At 35.3% G+C, this 16063-nt stretch overlaps 4 protein-coding genes across 4 annotated transcripts; 2 read left to right on the top strand and 2 right to left on the bottom strand.

The window, feature by feature from the left end:
• Positions 1–4410: 4410 nt before the first annotated feature.
• Positions 4411–11683, bottom strand: CBG10289 (the record flags this gene model as incomplete). Its single annotated transcript, XM_002631961.1, has 6 exons — positions 4411–4453; positions 8308–8398; positions 11108–11201; positions 11262–11321; positions 11449–11601; positions 11660–11683. The coding sequence occupies 6 exons, from the start codon at positions 11681–11683 to the stop codon at positions 4411–4413; spliced, it is 465 nt and encodes a 154-aa protein (XP_002632007.1).
• On the top strand, positions 9947–10402 carry CBG25732 (the record flags this gene model as incomplete). The annotated part of the gene is made up of 2 exons (XM_045243041.1): positions 9947–10151; positions 10329–10402. The coding sequence occupies 2 exons, from the start codon at positions 9947–9949 to the stop codon at positions 10400–10402; spliced, it is 279 nt and encodes a 92-aa protein (XP_045098996.1).
• A 779-nt stretch (positions 11684–12462) lies between the features above and the next one.
• Positions 12463–13178, top strand: CBG25731 (the record flags this gene model as incomplete). Its single annotated transcript, XM_045243040.1, has 4 exons — positions 12463–12513; positions 12558–12665; positions 12738–12866; positions 13062–13178. 4 exons carry the CDS (start codon positions 12463–12465, stop codon positions 13176–13178), a joined length of 405 nt encoding a protein of 134 aa, XP_045098995.1.
• Positions 13179–14541: 1363 nt separating this feature from the next.
• On the bottom strand, positions 14542–14884 carry CBG10292 (the record flags this gene model as incomplete). Its single annotated transcript, XM_002631962.1, has 3 exons — positions 14542–14648; positions 14698–14772; positions 14815–14884. 3 exons carry the CDS (start codon positions 14882–14884, stop codon positions 14542–14544), a joined length of 252 nt encoding a protein of 83 aa, XP_002632008.1.
• Positions 14885–16063: the final 1179 nt, after the last annotated feature.

Here is a 16063-nt window from a genome sequence, read left to right as displayed (position 1 = left end):
GAAGCTAGAAGCTGAAATTGAGTTTTCATGAATTTTTTCGAAAATTTGAAAATAATTTCAAACATTTTCCTGGAATTTTCCTGAAAGTTCTCTGAAAATTAAAAATTTAAGACCTATGCATCTGAAAAAAAAATTTGTAATTCAGAAATTCAGAAATTCAGAAATTCAGAAATTCAGAAATTCAGAAATTCAGAAATTCAGAAATTCAGAAATTCAGAAATTCAGAAATTCAGAAATTCAGAAATTCAGAAATTCAGAAATTCAGAAATTCAGAAACTCAGAAATTCAGAAAATCAGAAATTCGGAAATTCAGAAATTCAGAAATTCAGAAATTCAGAAATTCAGAAATTCAGAAATTCAGAAATTCAGAAATTCAGAAATTCAGAAATTCAGAAATTCAGAAATTCAGAAACTCAGAAATTCAGAAAATCAGAAATTCGGAAATTCAGAAATTCAGAAATTCAGAAATTCAGAAATTCAGAAATTCAGAAATTCAGAAATTCAGAAATTCAGAAATTCAGAGATTCAGAAATTCAGAAATTCAGAAATTCAGAAATTCAGAAATTCAGAAAATCAGAAATTCGGAAATTCAGAAATTCAGAAATTCAGAAATTCAGAAATTCAGAAATTCAGAAATTCAGAAATTCAGAAATTCAGAAATTCAGAAATTCAGAAATTCAGAAATTCAGAAACTCAGAAATTCAGAAAATCAGAAATTCGGAAATTCAGAAATTCAGAAATTCAGAAATTCAGAAATTCAGAAATTCAGAAATTCAGAAATTCAGAAATTCAGAAATTTAGAAATTCAGAAATTCAGAAATTCAGAAAATCAGAAATTCAGAAATTCAGAAATTTAGAAATTCAGAAATTCAGAAATTCAGAAATTCAGAACCCCTTTTTGAAAAATCTGCTCCTAGATAATTACTGTTAAAATGATAAAACCTTTCATACACAGTACCGGTCAATAAGATATGCGAAAACATATTTTTCAGTCGATTTCTAGACATTTTGACCATTTTTAGAACTTTGAAGTTCGGCTGTCAAAGTTCCGATCATTTTGAAAAGTTTAGAGGGTTTAGAACAGACCTAGAACAGACCTAGTTTGAAAACTTAGCATTTACAAAATTGTTTGAAAATGCCTAATTTTTCAGCTATTTGTCGATTTTTTAGAGACGCCTGTTTCTCACAATTTCAGTACGAAAATGGGACAAAAAAGGTGTCTTTCAGAAAACTGCAAAATTTTGAAACTAGGAGTTTTCGAAACAAACATTCTCTGAACGCCAAGTTTTCAATATAGGTCTTTTTTACACTCTTCAAAATTTTCAAAGTGTTCGAAAACTTGACAGCCTAGCTTCAAGCTCCGGAAACTGGTCAAAATGACCATAAGTTAAGTGAAAAAGATGTTTTTGTGTAATTTATTGCCTGGTACTGTAGATTGGGTCCAAAATTTCAAACTACTAGTTGCATCACCCGCTTAATATTTTTAATCAAAAAATTTCCATTTTACTCCCAAAAAAAAAAACTCCTGTCAAAAATGAGTCGTCACACCAGGCACAATCATTTCCCTGTCAATCAGTGCCACGTAGTCTCCCGAAATTTCTTCAGAAATCTGTCAAAAAAGAAGAAGGAAAGGCGGCTCGAATTCGACTATAAAACGAGGAGCGGGTGTGCAGAGAGAGAAGAACTGATAACTGATAACAGGCTCTTTTTGACAATTTCTTTGTGTTCTTCACCATTTTTGAGCACACAATTAGCAGAGAGACAATAGAAAATTTTGGGGTTTATCAGTTATCAGTCCTCTCTATATTCCTTTGTTCGAAAATTGAAAATTTGAAGTTTCAGTTTTTAATCATATTCTATTAGTATTGTTTATTTATATACTAAAACTTTGAAATATTACTTTCCCAAGGATTACGGTAAGCTATAAGTCGTAAGTCGAAATTCCAAAGAGCTGTGAATTTGGATAGCTGTGCTCTGAGGAAATAACAATAGTCACACCCCATGTCATTTCATCAGGCCATAGCTGTCCAAATTTCTCGGTTCGCATGTTTTTAATTTTTTTTTAAACTTTTGATTGTTTTGAAAAATGAAATTATGGGCAAACATTGTAGGACAGAAGGATCAGAGGGTTAAAAAAACATACAGTTCCTTTTTAGTAGTTGAAAATAGTCAACTTCGAACGTCTAAAAAATATAGAAGTTTTCCTGTTACTGTACTTTTTAGAGAAATTTAAACTATCAGGTTTACAGCTAAACCATTAGCCTTGAGAAAAAAATCGAATCTTTGATACAACGATTTTTTCTGAAAGGGCAAAAAAGAACAGTGATTTTGCAGGGAACGGGTTTAAAGAAACATTAAAGGTGGGGGGACATGAAAAAAATAATTTTCTCGAAATTCCGTTCAAAGATGCCCCTCGAGGAGTTGAACTTGTGAGGGCGATGATTGAGGGTGCGGCGCCGCAACCGACTGAGCCACGTGGGCAAACAGAAAGGGCACGCCCGATTGCATACATAAAGGCGAGGACGACAGCTGTACGCAGAGTGACATTAAGCGTTGTACACCGTGACGGTAGAATGCATACTCTGGCTACAAAAAACTACGAAAAATCTCCTGTACCCCCACCTTTAAAAAACGGTTTTTTTTGTTTAATGCATACTGTAGAAGACTTTTTTTCAATGAATACTCTGTTTGGTTTTGTTCAAATTTTTCATTTTTAATTCTCAAGTCCTTATCTTGGACTTCAACTTCAACTGGCTTTGTTCCGGAGAGAGATTTCGAAAATTTGGGACGGTGAGAGTTTTCCAAGTTACAGGTTATGACAAAAGTTATGACTCATTTTTCATGGTTTGAAAAAAACTATGCTGTACTCGCTCAATTTTAGCATACATACTTGGGACAGTCATTCAAAAGTTCGAACCTCATTTCTTTGCTGTTATACGATAATTCAGAAACTAATAAAAGCAAACACAATAAACTCGATGTGTGAAAGTCCCATGCAGTATCTTCATTAATTCCCTAACTTTTACTATTATTGGCACAAACTCGGTCTGATATGCTCGAAATAACAGTACAAAGAATTCTTAAATTCTCAAAACCGCTGATATGAATTAAAATTGAGCATTCCAAGATTTCAATGAAACATATCAGTCCGATACAGATGCAGAAAGAAAATAGTTCATACCACCGTTTAAAGGTGGGGGGACAGGAGATTTTTCGTAGTTTTTTTGTAGCTAGAGTATGCATTCTACCGTCACGGTGTACAACGCTTAATGTCACTCTGCGTACAGCTGTCGTCCTCGCCTTTATGTATGCAATCGGGCGTGCGCTTTCTCTTTGCCCGCGTGGCTCAGTCGGTAGCGGCGCCGCACCCTCAATCATCGCCCTCACAAGTTCAACTCCTCGAGGGGCATCTTTGAACGGAATTTCGAGAACATTATTTTTTTCATGTCCCCCCACCTTTAAAGAAATTATGAAAACACCGTAAACACTTTTCTAGAATAACCCTCCTAACTTTATATTTAGAGCTTATATATCTCGGTTCCTGTCAAATACATCAATAAGTGATGAACTGATAAAGTATTTTTGATATTAAAATGAACATTTTAACAGTTGACTACTTTTTGAAATCTTTCGCAGGAAATGAAATATGCATGCTTAAGGTTGACAGACTTTCATGTTGCCAATCTTCTATAAATTTAGATCCTTTAGATTTTATAGAGGTTTTTTATCTCTAAAATTAGTCAACTAATCCGAAAAACAATCGGTTTCGGATATCGAAGCTATCACAAAACCTAACCAAAAGATACACCAACAAGAGACTGCAGAAGATATCAGAAGAGCAAAACACCTCTTATCGCTGATCTGATCCTGAAAGGCGTGATTAAAAACTATGATCACGTATGTGCTTGAGGACTGGTTTGGCGACCATAGAGCAATCACTTCCATCATACTGTGGACCGAAATCCGCCCAATAAAAAATGAGTTGATCGAGTAGATGATGAGGGCGGAATTCAGAAAAATGTCTATAAAAGTTCAATTGAACAATTGGAGAAGGATTTTAAAAGATTTCAGAAGGATTTCATTCAGTCTTGAGAGGTTTTCTTTCAGAATTTCTAGAAGATACATATTAGATTTTAACTGGCATGCCTTTTTAAGAATTTTCTCGAAATTTTAAAACACTCATTTTATGTCGATTCTCAGCAAGATTTCGATATTAAAAATACCTCATGATCAATTTAGCCAGTTCATGAGCCCTCCAAAGAACATAGAATATTTGATGACCCAAAAAATCCAAAATTGTTCAGGAAATACTTAAGAACACATCTATTCACAATTTAGGGTGTCATTTAATTTGTGCAAATTTCTTGTTTTGAATTTAAAAAAAAAAGAAAAAAAAACGTTCATTAATATTCAGGCGTCGTGGTCCATAGTAGATGCAAGGTCCGATGAGTACCTGGAAATAGGAAATTTTGGGTTTTTATAATTTTTCCGGAAGATGAACTCGAGAATAACAACTTCACTTTATTCAAGCTTCGATAGCAACAATTTAAAGGGGGACTCCGACCAAAAATTTTTTTGCATTAAAATGTGTTAAAAGTTATCTGTTTTTCAAATATTATTGCGAAAAAATTCAAAAAAATCCGAAATCCCCGAAAAACGGCGTTGAAAAGGAAAAAAATTCAAAAAAAGTGCCGCCGGGGGACGAGGATTTTCAGTGAGAAACCTAGGCCACGGCACCTGACAGCCTTTTTTTCAAGTCGCCGACAGTGGTTTTTTACGTTTTTTACCTGCCGGACATGAAATTGAAAAAAATCCGGAAAATTTGCCACATAGGAAAGGCGCCCGCTGCCGTGGCCTAGGTTTCTCACTGAAAATCCTCTTCCCTCGGCGGCACCTTTTTTTGAATTTTCTTCCTTTTCAACGGCGTTTTTCGGAGATTTCGGATTTTTTTTGAATTTTTTCGCAATAATATTCGGAAAATAGATAACTTTTAACACATTTTAATGCAATAAAAATTTCTGGTCGGAGTCCCCCTTTAACTAAACACACCGTATTTCTTGTAATAGAAGCTCACTCAAATCGACAATTTTGAGGTAAATTATCTTGATTCCTGTGAATGATATCAAAAACTTGTCAACTTGTGAAATATTGGTGATATTATGATAAATAATTTATCAGTGGACAAATTGTTGATATCTCTTTTAGGAACCGAAATAATTTAGTTCAATTTGACGGCTTTGGTGGGATTCTATTATAGGAAACGCAGTATATCAGATTTTGTATCAAATACATCAAAATTATTTTTTTAAATTTTACTTTTATAGTAGAAAACGTCTATTGTTTCCACCCTTTGTATTTTTTCAAAACTCAATTTTACAGCGTTTAAACACTTTTTTTATATTCCAAACTGCAGTTTCAGAGAATAAGAAACATCTAACACTCTAACAGAGCGCTCATTTCAAATCATCAACTTTGGGAACGTATATCTCGTTCCCTGTGGAAGATATCAAAAATGATTGGTTTGATATTCTGATAAAAAATTATCAGTTGATGGACAGGATGGAAGGACAGCGATGCGATTTCCTTTTCGGGTATTGATCGGAAATTCGACCACAAAATGGGATCCAGTAGTTCTGGTACATGTATAGAGACTTTGAAATTTGAACAACTTGAATTGAACAGCTTGAGGGGTTCAAAAACGATTATGAGAAGAGCAAATAATTTATTGTAAGTATTTTTGTTTCATGCACACGGAGAATGCTTCTAAAAACTTCAAAATGTGTTTTCAAGCAACTCTAATTTTTTTAAACTTCAATTTTTTGAATGCTCCATTTTGAATGAGCTATAACTCGAAATCGGTTCCTTCACCATACTATTTCAGAACCTGAAATCGGTTTGTTAGGTCACCAGGTTGGTCCTGGAGCAATCAAACTTTATATAGAAAGTCTTGATCGGCTCCGTTTTGGAGCTCATTTAGGAGGTGGTGAATTTAATGCTTATAAAATTAGGAGTATCTTAAAATTCCGATTTTCGAAATTTCCGAATATCCAAAAATTCCGACTATGAAGTTTTGATAACTAAAAATTCGGATTATTCAGAGATCCGAACTTCCGAAAAGATTTATTTCGCACTTCTCTGGGTACTGTATAGGTTGGAAAAAATGAAATCCGGTTGATTCCAGAACACCCAATTTTTGCGAATTTTCGACAACATCTGAATGTTTATTGGACAAGTTGTCCATACTTTGATCATTTTGTCTGAGTAAAAAATTAACTGAATGGTTTGAGGTTGAAAAATATCTGTTTTTTGTGTTTTTTGTCTCCGTCGTAATCTTTTCCGATTGAATTGTTTTCCTATTCCAGAACTCCATCCCTCACTTCAGAGCTTCTATCCAGTTTCTAAAATACTCTCTCCTGAAAGTCCCTTCCCTCGAAAATCGAGAATATTTTTCTCTTTTCGTAGTCTACCTTGCTCACCCATCATGTTTTTGGCGCCGATCTATACGATTTTCTCGGAAGCGTCATGGAAACCCGAAAGCTTTTAAGAATGAAACACGAATTCGGGGGACTTACAGGATTTTTCGAAAAGTGCTCCGATAGACTTCACGGAAGAATAATAACGGGATATTAATGTGAATCGGAGGAAAGAGTCCGAAAAGATCAAGGGGTCCAAAACCGGGATACGGTAACGGAGTACCTTGATAAGTTGGATTTCAGATTAAAAATCTGAAAAAAGTTTCATAACGATACAGAACATCAAAATGCGGAAAAATCCAGTTTCGTAATTTCCTTTAAAACTATAAAACAAAATTTTATTCTTAAAGAAATAAAAAACTAGATCTATTAGTCAGTATAAAAAGAAAGATGTGTTAGATTTGCATAATGGGAAGTCTAGTTTTCATGCCTTTTTCATTTCCAATTTTCATGTAATTCTAACATATAAGTAATTTTAAAATGCAGTAACAACCAAAATTTTATAATTTTCTATATTTTTTTTTCTTTAAATTTTATAATTTTCTTTATTTCATCAAAATTTTCAAACTGAAAACAGTCCAAATAATAAAATTTTGGACCGTTTCTTGATATCATTATTGAAATTAGGCCTTCTTTCTGAAGTGCTCACTTTTTTCGATTGTTCAATTTTTTGCTCGATTTTTTCGATTTTATTAAAAACTTTTGTATGAAAATAAGTCCTTTTTGAATTGAACTGAAAAATTAAATCTAAATTAAATATTTTTAGTTCCAAGTCTAGTAGCATGGAATTTAAATAGAAAATACTTTCTCCCGCCTTCTAAGCGGAAAATGAGGAATTTGCGCCAAGGTTACCTTATCGACTTACAGAACATTATGGTTTTCCTTCTTTGTTAAAACCAAAAAAAGAAAAATCACAAATGTCACCTGATTTGATTTTCCAAGTTGTTTTTCTGAACATTTCTAAATCAATTTTACGCATAACATCGAAAAATCAGTGTTTAGGGCAGTCTTGATTTTGAGCTCTCAGAAACGGATAAGCGTTTTTTTTTCCTAAAAAAGCTAATCAACAATTTTCTATCGGTGAGCTCACAAAAGTTGACGATTTCGAAAAATTCGATTAAAAATTTTATTTACCATGTTCAAGGATTTTTCAAGCTCAGATCAATAAATGAAACGCATAAATCTTCTTAGAATATTTTTATTAGATAGGACTTCGAACCTAAGTTTCGAATATTAGGGAAAAAAATTTGAGCTCAAATTTCAAATGGACCACCTATGTCAAAACTGAAAATCTAGAAAATTATTATTTCAAAATTTGAAAAGAAGTCAAAGAAAAATACATCTTTTAATTGGCTTAAAGTCTTAAAAACCTATTCCTGAATATTTTCTCTGAAATTGTGGAAACTTCCGGGAATGAACGCTTTAAATTAATTTCCCTTAACTTTAAGCTAATATATTTTGTTTCCTTTAAGAGGTACCAGAATTTTGTTAACTGATAAAATGTTGATCATAATATAGAGCAATTTTTTTTATTTGGTCCCTTTTTGATAGCTTCTACAAGAACCGAAAAAATTCTGTCAAAGTTACGCTAGTTTTTCTACCATAAATGCTGCATAAACCGCCTCCCAGCTCGCAGATTCGTGCTCAGCTATCAGAATTTTCGTGCAAGATATTAAAATTTGGTCAACTGATAAAACAATGGTAATTTAATGACAAAAATTTTTCCAGCTCATCTTTCATAGAAATTGAGATAATTGAGCTTGAAATGAAATTAGAAGGTTTTTCTATTAGATAGAGGGATTTTTGAAACATTTCAAAAGCAAGGACAACACACTTGCTACCTACCAGACATTTTTTTTTCTTATCTAGCTCCATGATCATGTCCTTATTGTCCTCAGGAAGGATAATAGGAACTCTTATCTGATCTGGAAAAAAAACTGTCAATCAAAAAGACCTCCGAGTGGAAAACCCTCATAGTATTTTTCTTTACAATTTTGAGCATAACATTTCTAGAAGATTCTAGATGGCTTTTTAAATCACCAGAAATAAGTTTATGCCTTCATGTCTAGTCTCCTTGATCATATGTTTCTGTGATTTTTGTTTTTGTGTACTATGTTTTTTCATCCTCGTTTGTTCTTCTTACAAATAATCTTGAATTTGATCCTCCCCTTGTCTCTATAAAATATATCAATTTTCAGCTAAATGTCGTATCAAATACCAACTGCCAAAAAAATGCTAATAATCAACTTCATACTTCAAATTGATTTCTCTTTTATCAATCCGAAAAACGCTATAAAGGTATTTCCTGTTTTGATCCAATCGCTTTCTGATTAAACCGTTATCCTCCGCCCCCAGGACTATAAAAAGAGCAGATTTTCTTTGAAGAATGCCGAATTCTAACTTCCTCTGAAACCGGGTTTTTTTTCCTGCTTGATTCCAACTAGTTTGCCTGATAAGAAATTTGCCAAATTTTGAATTCAAAATCATTACCAATTCGTAAGTTATGATTTTAGTTATAGAACCAGAACATATTCACAAAGTTTTCCTTTTGCAATACCAAAATTTTGACACTTATTATTACAATTTCTAAATTACCGTAAAACTAATAAAAAACCACCTTAACTTTCAACTTCAAGCCAATTTATCTGGGTCTCTGAGAAAGTTATCAAAAAGTGATCAACTATTAAAGTTTTTTTTGATAATATGATAAACATTTTGCCAGTTGACCGCTTTTTGATATCTCTTACAGAAACCGGGATTTATAGGTTTAAAATTGGCGGTGTGGGTGGCCTTCTGATAGTGTTTACGATACATAGATCATCCGAAAATGAACGACTGTCACACTGAACATTTATCAGCTGTCAAAAACATCAAAGACTAGATTAATGAAACATTTCAAAGTTGGTTCATTTTTTTGATCGGCTTGTGTGTCTCAGCCGATACTGATCTTTTGGATTTTTGTCCTAGAACCAACAGGATCAGAATTTGTTTCGCAACAGATGTTCATACACCTATTGATAAGGAACCTGCAAAGCTGATCCCTTTTATCACTCATAATTGAACAAATTTGAAAAAGTCAGAAATTCCCGAAGAACGCCGTTGAAAATTGAAAAAAAACTTTTAAAGGTGGGGGGACAGGAGATTTTACGGGGGATTTTTGGGGCTAGATTATGCATTCTACCGTCACGGTGTACAACGCTTAATGTCACTCTGTGTACAGCGGTCGTCCTCGCCTTTATGTATGCAATCAGGCGCCCGCTCCAGTTTCGCCCGCATGGCTCAGTCGGTAGCGGCGCCGCACCTTCAATACTCGCCTCGACAAGTTCAACTCCTCGAGGGGCATATTTAAACAGAATTTCGAGAACATTAGTTTTTCATGACCCCCCACCTTTAAAATTTTTGGGATCTAATGATTAACAATTTCTCAGTTACATAATCCATTTACTTTTCAGGAGTGATCGCACTACAGAAGAATGCTAGTTCAATTATTTATCTTGTCTATATTTTTTGTACCACAACTTAAAGCGTGTGTAGCTACGATACCCCCCGAAGAAGTCTACATAACAACTACAGAAGCTATTTCTCCGACAACTACAAAAGCTATTTCTGAGCCAGTTGAAGAAACTACTGAAGCAACTACAGAAATGACTACAGAAGTAACGACAGCAGCGGGAGCAGGTATTAATGAAATTTAGGATCTGTCCCAAGAAATTTGTGTTTTTGAAGCTTGATAAAATTACAAAATACAAGCACAATTAACCGTTTCATGTTTTTAAAGTGCTATTATGTTTTGAAAGAACTTTTTTTTGGATCGAACCAAAATTCGTTTATTAATAAATCGAAATTCTGTTCCAGGTTGTGGCATGTGTGATATTTATGCAATCGCCCCAGAAATGCCAGATCCAGATACTGATTTCGACACTTCGTAAACTAGTCATTATTTTTAAAAAGACATTCATATTTATTCAGGCCAAGAGACCCAGTCGACGGATGCCAACAAACTCATGTACAGTGTACCAGAGATGATCCCCTTTTTTGCGACTCAGTGGTTATGACTGTGAATTCTTTGATATTGCAGACAATAATATGTCGAAATTTAGGCTGTCAACGCGGATGGTACACATGACGTTTCAGTAAATTCGGCCCAAACATTTGTAGACTCTACACTTCTTTGTGGTGATGATGGTTTATATTCTTTCAACGGAATGTATGTTTTGCACAACTTCATCATATGCTTATCACATTTTCAGAATGGGAATCACTCAGCTCATCTGCACGTTTACTAAATGTGAATGAAGCGATTTCACTGTTTCTTATCACTATCTCAATCTATTTAGTTAATGGTACCGAAATCTACACTTTAATTTTAACCAACTCACGTGGGTTCAGGCGAGGGGGTCAGAAAGCTCGCCCCAGCTAACTTGTAGGCAAGCCGAAATTATCTAATTCAAAATGACACGTGGATTTCACGTGGTTATTTCTAATGTTTTTTAACGATACAGAAGGCTATGAATTCGTTTTTTTTTTCGGTGAATACTGCTCCATTTATGTTGCTGTTCTCCCTAAATTTTCCGAGGAAGGGCAAGGCAATATATGACCATTTATTGAGATTTAAACATATAACAAGAGATAACAATTATTATTAAACCCAATTGATCCATGCGACTTCTCATGTGCACAGCTCGTGTCGTTGTTGTCTTCGCAATCGGATGCCGGATTCTGGTTGCTCTGAAAATAGAACGAATTATTGAATAACCTCTAATAAAGAATTAATAATTATGGAAGAACCTCAATGCATTTAATATCACCTAAGGACATGACATCCGAAATATATATGAGATAGTATTCCTACAAATTTTATCTAAATGTTATGTCAGGGTTATAATAGCTTCTACTGTACTGGAAGTACTGCATCATGTTAGCGTAGAGACGGACAGTCTTCGGCAACCGATGGACGAAGGCTAATGAAGATTACTTCAACTTCTTCTTGATGCGAAGATCGTTCGAGTGTCCGCACTTCTTTTTTCTGCAGTTGCTGGCATGTGGTGGGAAACGATCGTAGCACTTTCTCCAGATCTACTTGTTGCAGTTGTACTTCTGGGCGAGCTGACGGAGCGATGGCTCGAGCCTAGAAAATCAATAAATATTGGAACATTACATATTTCAGTTACTCACCTCAAAAAAACGTCGAAAATCGAGCTTTCTTCCATTCGCTCACTTGACTCATCACTGCACGAGGCGGTTGCATTGGACTTCTCACCTTAATAAATAAGTTGAAACTTTTTTCAACTAATTTTCACTGAAAAAAGGGGAAAAAATGAGAAAAAACGAGCGAAAACGAAAGAAAACATCGAAAAATATTGAAAAAAAAAATTCGTCTTCTCGGCCTAATGCATTAAAGTATGATTGTCAGTCAACGAACTCTCAGCAGCCAATTGATAATTTTCGAAAAAATTACTGGGGCGCGCTTTCTGACCCCCTCGCCTGAACCCACGTGCCAACTTAATAATTATAACGGCAACAACAGAAAAGAATACAAGTTTAATAAAAACAATGTTTTTCTGCCACATAACAGTCGAATGTTTTCAAGAAAAACAGATGCGTGTTTCATTGTGAAACATGAAATTAGTTCCAAACAGAGCAACGCGTCGACTTGACGTTCAGTCGATTAATTCGATAAAATCGACAATATTCGCATCGACACGAGTCGACTTGACTCGACGCGATAATCGACTCAAATCGACCCAAGTCGACTTGAAGTCACTCTAGTTCCAAAGGTAGTTTAATATGTGATTTACCTGAAAATGGTTTATATCATCAAAGAAACTGAAAAAAACAAGGCCAATTTCGTACGAAGGCATACGGTAATTCAGGGATTGGCTGAGGCAGAGGCCGAAGGAGCCCAAGAAGAGAAAGGCGTGGCCTATGGGAAAAAGGAAAGGAGCTCGGGAAGAAGCTCTTCACTCTCATTCTCGATTGAAACACTGAGATGTTCCTTGCTGTCAAGGTGTTCTTGGTCTGCTTGGCCATTCAGCCAATGGTAAGTCTATAACTTAATAAACTGTCTTCAATACATCTGTTCAGGCCTTGACTGATAGTGAGGAGCCACTTTACAAGGCTTTCGTAACCGTTGCACAAACCAACCAAACCATCGTGTACAACAATTTGAAAGCGTATGCCAGCGCTACCAAAGTAAGTCGTAACATCTACATAGAAGAAATAGTCCATTATCTGATTGACTGTATTTATATTTCCGTTTTGTAGAATCTGTTCGAATACGATGCTAAACTTCCGGGCGCAAATTTCAAAAACTTCTACTGGATGAACCCGTGCTACTTAGACTACTACGCTTCTAACGCAACCTACGTGGTTTTCTGGCTCAAAGATCGTGTTGTGAGTTTAACTTATTATAAGATGTTTATGGAACGTTGTAATGTTTATATCAAAGAACATTCGAGAAACTGCAAAGCAGTGATTAGAGTATCATTCAGCCTGGAAAAAGAAAAAATACGTTTTCCAATGTCTTTTTGATCAACCTGGCTGCAAACTCAGCTCACATAATGCCACATAATGAAAATGTGTTTTTAGGTGTACTGCGAGTCGGTGAAGAAAGTGTATGGTAGTGTTGAGCTAAGATTCCCCGCACAATACCTAATGAGAGTGGAGCGTGCCGGGATAAGATGCCCAAATGCCACCAGCACTTAAACATCCCAAACAATGCACCCACCTTTCCTACATGGCTCTTCATTTCCCCTCATAATTGTCAAAATCAGATAACACTGTTGCTTCTTATCTGATATTTTTTATTTTCATCAAGACCTCGAATGAAAATCAAACTTGTTAAAAACACTGTTTTTTTTTGGGAATTCCCCATAAAACAAAGTTACTCTGTTCAAAAATGATAGAAAGGTTCTAAAAAACATTAAGACAAAATTGAAATCATCGCCATAAATTCATGTCTTCTGGCTGAACTATTCTTTTGCACTCATCGTATTTCCGGACCTTGCCCTTCAGGAAAAATAGTATTTCGGAGCTCTTAAACGTCATCTTGATAGAAAATACTTCAATTGAAAAGATGACAGAAAAAAGGAGTTGACCCACTTTTTCAATCACAGCTCTCCTCGTTCTGGGCCGATGGAATCAAGGAATTACGTAGGCGTTGCCAGACAATTATTGATGCTTATGGGCATTGCTTTCATTGATCTAGCCCCCTCCGCTTTGAGGAAAATTCGCCAAACGCCAAACGTTGCGTGTTCCGAGCTAACTTTAAAAAATCAAGTCTTAGAGCAGCTGCTGATCCATATTCTTCTATGAGCACGTAGCTCTGGCCTCTTCGAATCATGAATAAGCATACAGATCCGAATCCTCTAGTATTTCTCCTTTTTCGAAATGTCATCAAACGCATTTGACTCTTCTGCGGACCCGGATGCGAAGATGATGTAGACTTGAACGGCTGATTTCGCACAAGAGCTCGATAACTGGAAAAAGATTCCAAAGTCAACGAACAAAAAATTCAGTGGAAAACATACTAAATTGACGATGAATCTTTGATGAATTCGTTCCATTCGGGGCTCCGCATTCGAATTTCTGCTGCTGACCAAAATTTGAGCATGATTGTCCTTTCGGTATGAAACATAAACACTTTGGACAAAAAAAAACCGAGTTTTTGGAGCGTGACTCATACGTCGGCGTTTACTTCATCGAACACTTCTTTTGCCTGAAAATGACATTATGATCTGAATTAAAGTAGCTGGACTGACCGTGAAAGGCAGAGAACATTTTAGAAAATATTCGACGATTGCGATTGCCATTTTAACTTGGGTTCGCGATAACCGGAGCATAAGGATAAACGAGACAAAAACGAGTACTGAAATCAGTTATAGGAATTTTGAAAACAATGGAGAAAACAACTCACTATCTTTGGAGCTTGAATCATTTTCGAATTCATTGTTTTCGGAAGCGAATTCAGTCTCTTCAAAAAGCTCCGTAAAGTTCTCATAATTTTTTTTGACGACCATCGGAATCATCATCCAATAACTCCTCTGCATTGAAATATTCATCCTGATAATCATCTAGACAATCTCTTCCTATCCTTTTGTTTTGACTCTTGAGCAAGAAGTCTGCCAGTAGCGTAGATATCGAGTTTGTCAAAGTATACGAAACTCATAAGCCGATCTGGAATAGATAATTTAAAATCCTGAATTCTCTATATTGTGTTGTTCACCGGTGAGGGTAGTTGTGAGGTTATTTCCAGATTTGTTGAGGGTAGTTCCCGATTTGTCGTTTTTCGAATGAGATCCTGTAAAGTTTTTTTTTAACGGATAAATTATGGTATAAATACCTGTTGGAGGAGGAAACGTAGACACAGATCCATTGTTGCAGAAACGACCGCGAGGTGTTTGAGGAGTCATTTTGGGACTTTCTGGAAAATATAAGGAAATTTGCAATGTCGGAGCAATACTTTTTCCTTTTCAGAATGTACACAGTGTCGGAACAAGTAATTTTATATACCTCGTAAAAGAAATTCAGTAAAATAATAGACATAATCAATTTTAGCTTCAAAACAAAATAATAAAATATGCAAATTAAAATCCCGGCGAGCCGAGTGTCGTTTAGCCCGCCGGCAGGTACTTTCTCCTGCCACCACTTCAATAGCCTGCCGGCATCCTTTTTAACCCCCCGGCAGGAACTTTGTTCTTGTCTGAGAAATTCTTTTTCAAAAGGACAGCAACAGCAACTGGAAAGGCTTAATGATATGGGAATTTCTTTTTTTCAAACTTTTCTTTCAAAAGGACGGCAACTGGAACGGCTTGAGGATTTGTTTCTGGTTGATTATTTCTAATTTTCTTCAGTTTTTTTTTCTGGTACCGTACCTTTTCTTGATTTCTTGGCCCCGTTGTTTTGTAGTTTGTGCCCAGACTCATTATTCCCGAATAATGCCATTCATATTCCGCCGAAAAATCGGGACCCGAATCTAAAAAGCTTTTAGTCGAAAACAAGAATAATGAGTCGGAGTTGCCAATGGAAACAACGCACAAATGAAGACAGGATAAATATTAGGAAATAGGCTAGAATCCGGGGGACCAAGTATAACATTTGAAAATAGGGTAGTGTTTCAGACAAAAGAAGCAACAGATCGAATGGGAACTAATCCGTTACATGTACAGTTTGATAAGATCAATACACATATTCAGAATTTTCAATTTCCTGACCAAATTGTTTAATCCACTCTTTTGGTATTTTGTACTCCAACCAATGTCAATCCATCGGAAAAATTGACAATATTTTTGTGTTTTTCAGAATCGCACGGTACTGGCACAAGACACAACAAAAGTCCAGAAAATTCTGAAATTCTGAAATTTTAATTAAACTGTCTCTGAAATTCTGAAATTCTGAATATTCAAAATCCGAAGTCTAAAATTCTTATGGTGTGAAATTCTAAAATTCTAAAATTCTAAAATTCTGAGATTCTGAGATTCTGAGATTCTGAGATTCTGAGATTCTGAGATTATGAGATTCTGAGGCTCTGAGATTCTGAGATTCTGAGATTCTGAGATTATGAGATTATGAGATTCTGAGGCTCTGAGATT

Source organism: Caenorhabditis briggsae (genome assembly GCF_000004555.2).
Source record: "Caenorhabditis briggsae complete genome, chrII, whole genome shotgun sequence".
NCBI lineage: Eukaryota > Metazoa > Nematoda > Chromadorea > Rhabditida > Rhabditidae > Caenorhabditis > Caenorhabditis briggsae.
This window is presented reverse-complemented; position numbering and strand designations above follow the sequence as displayed.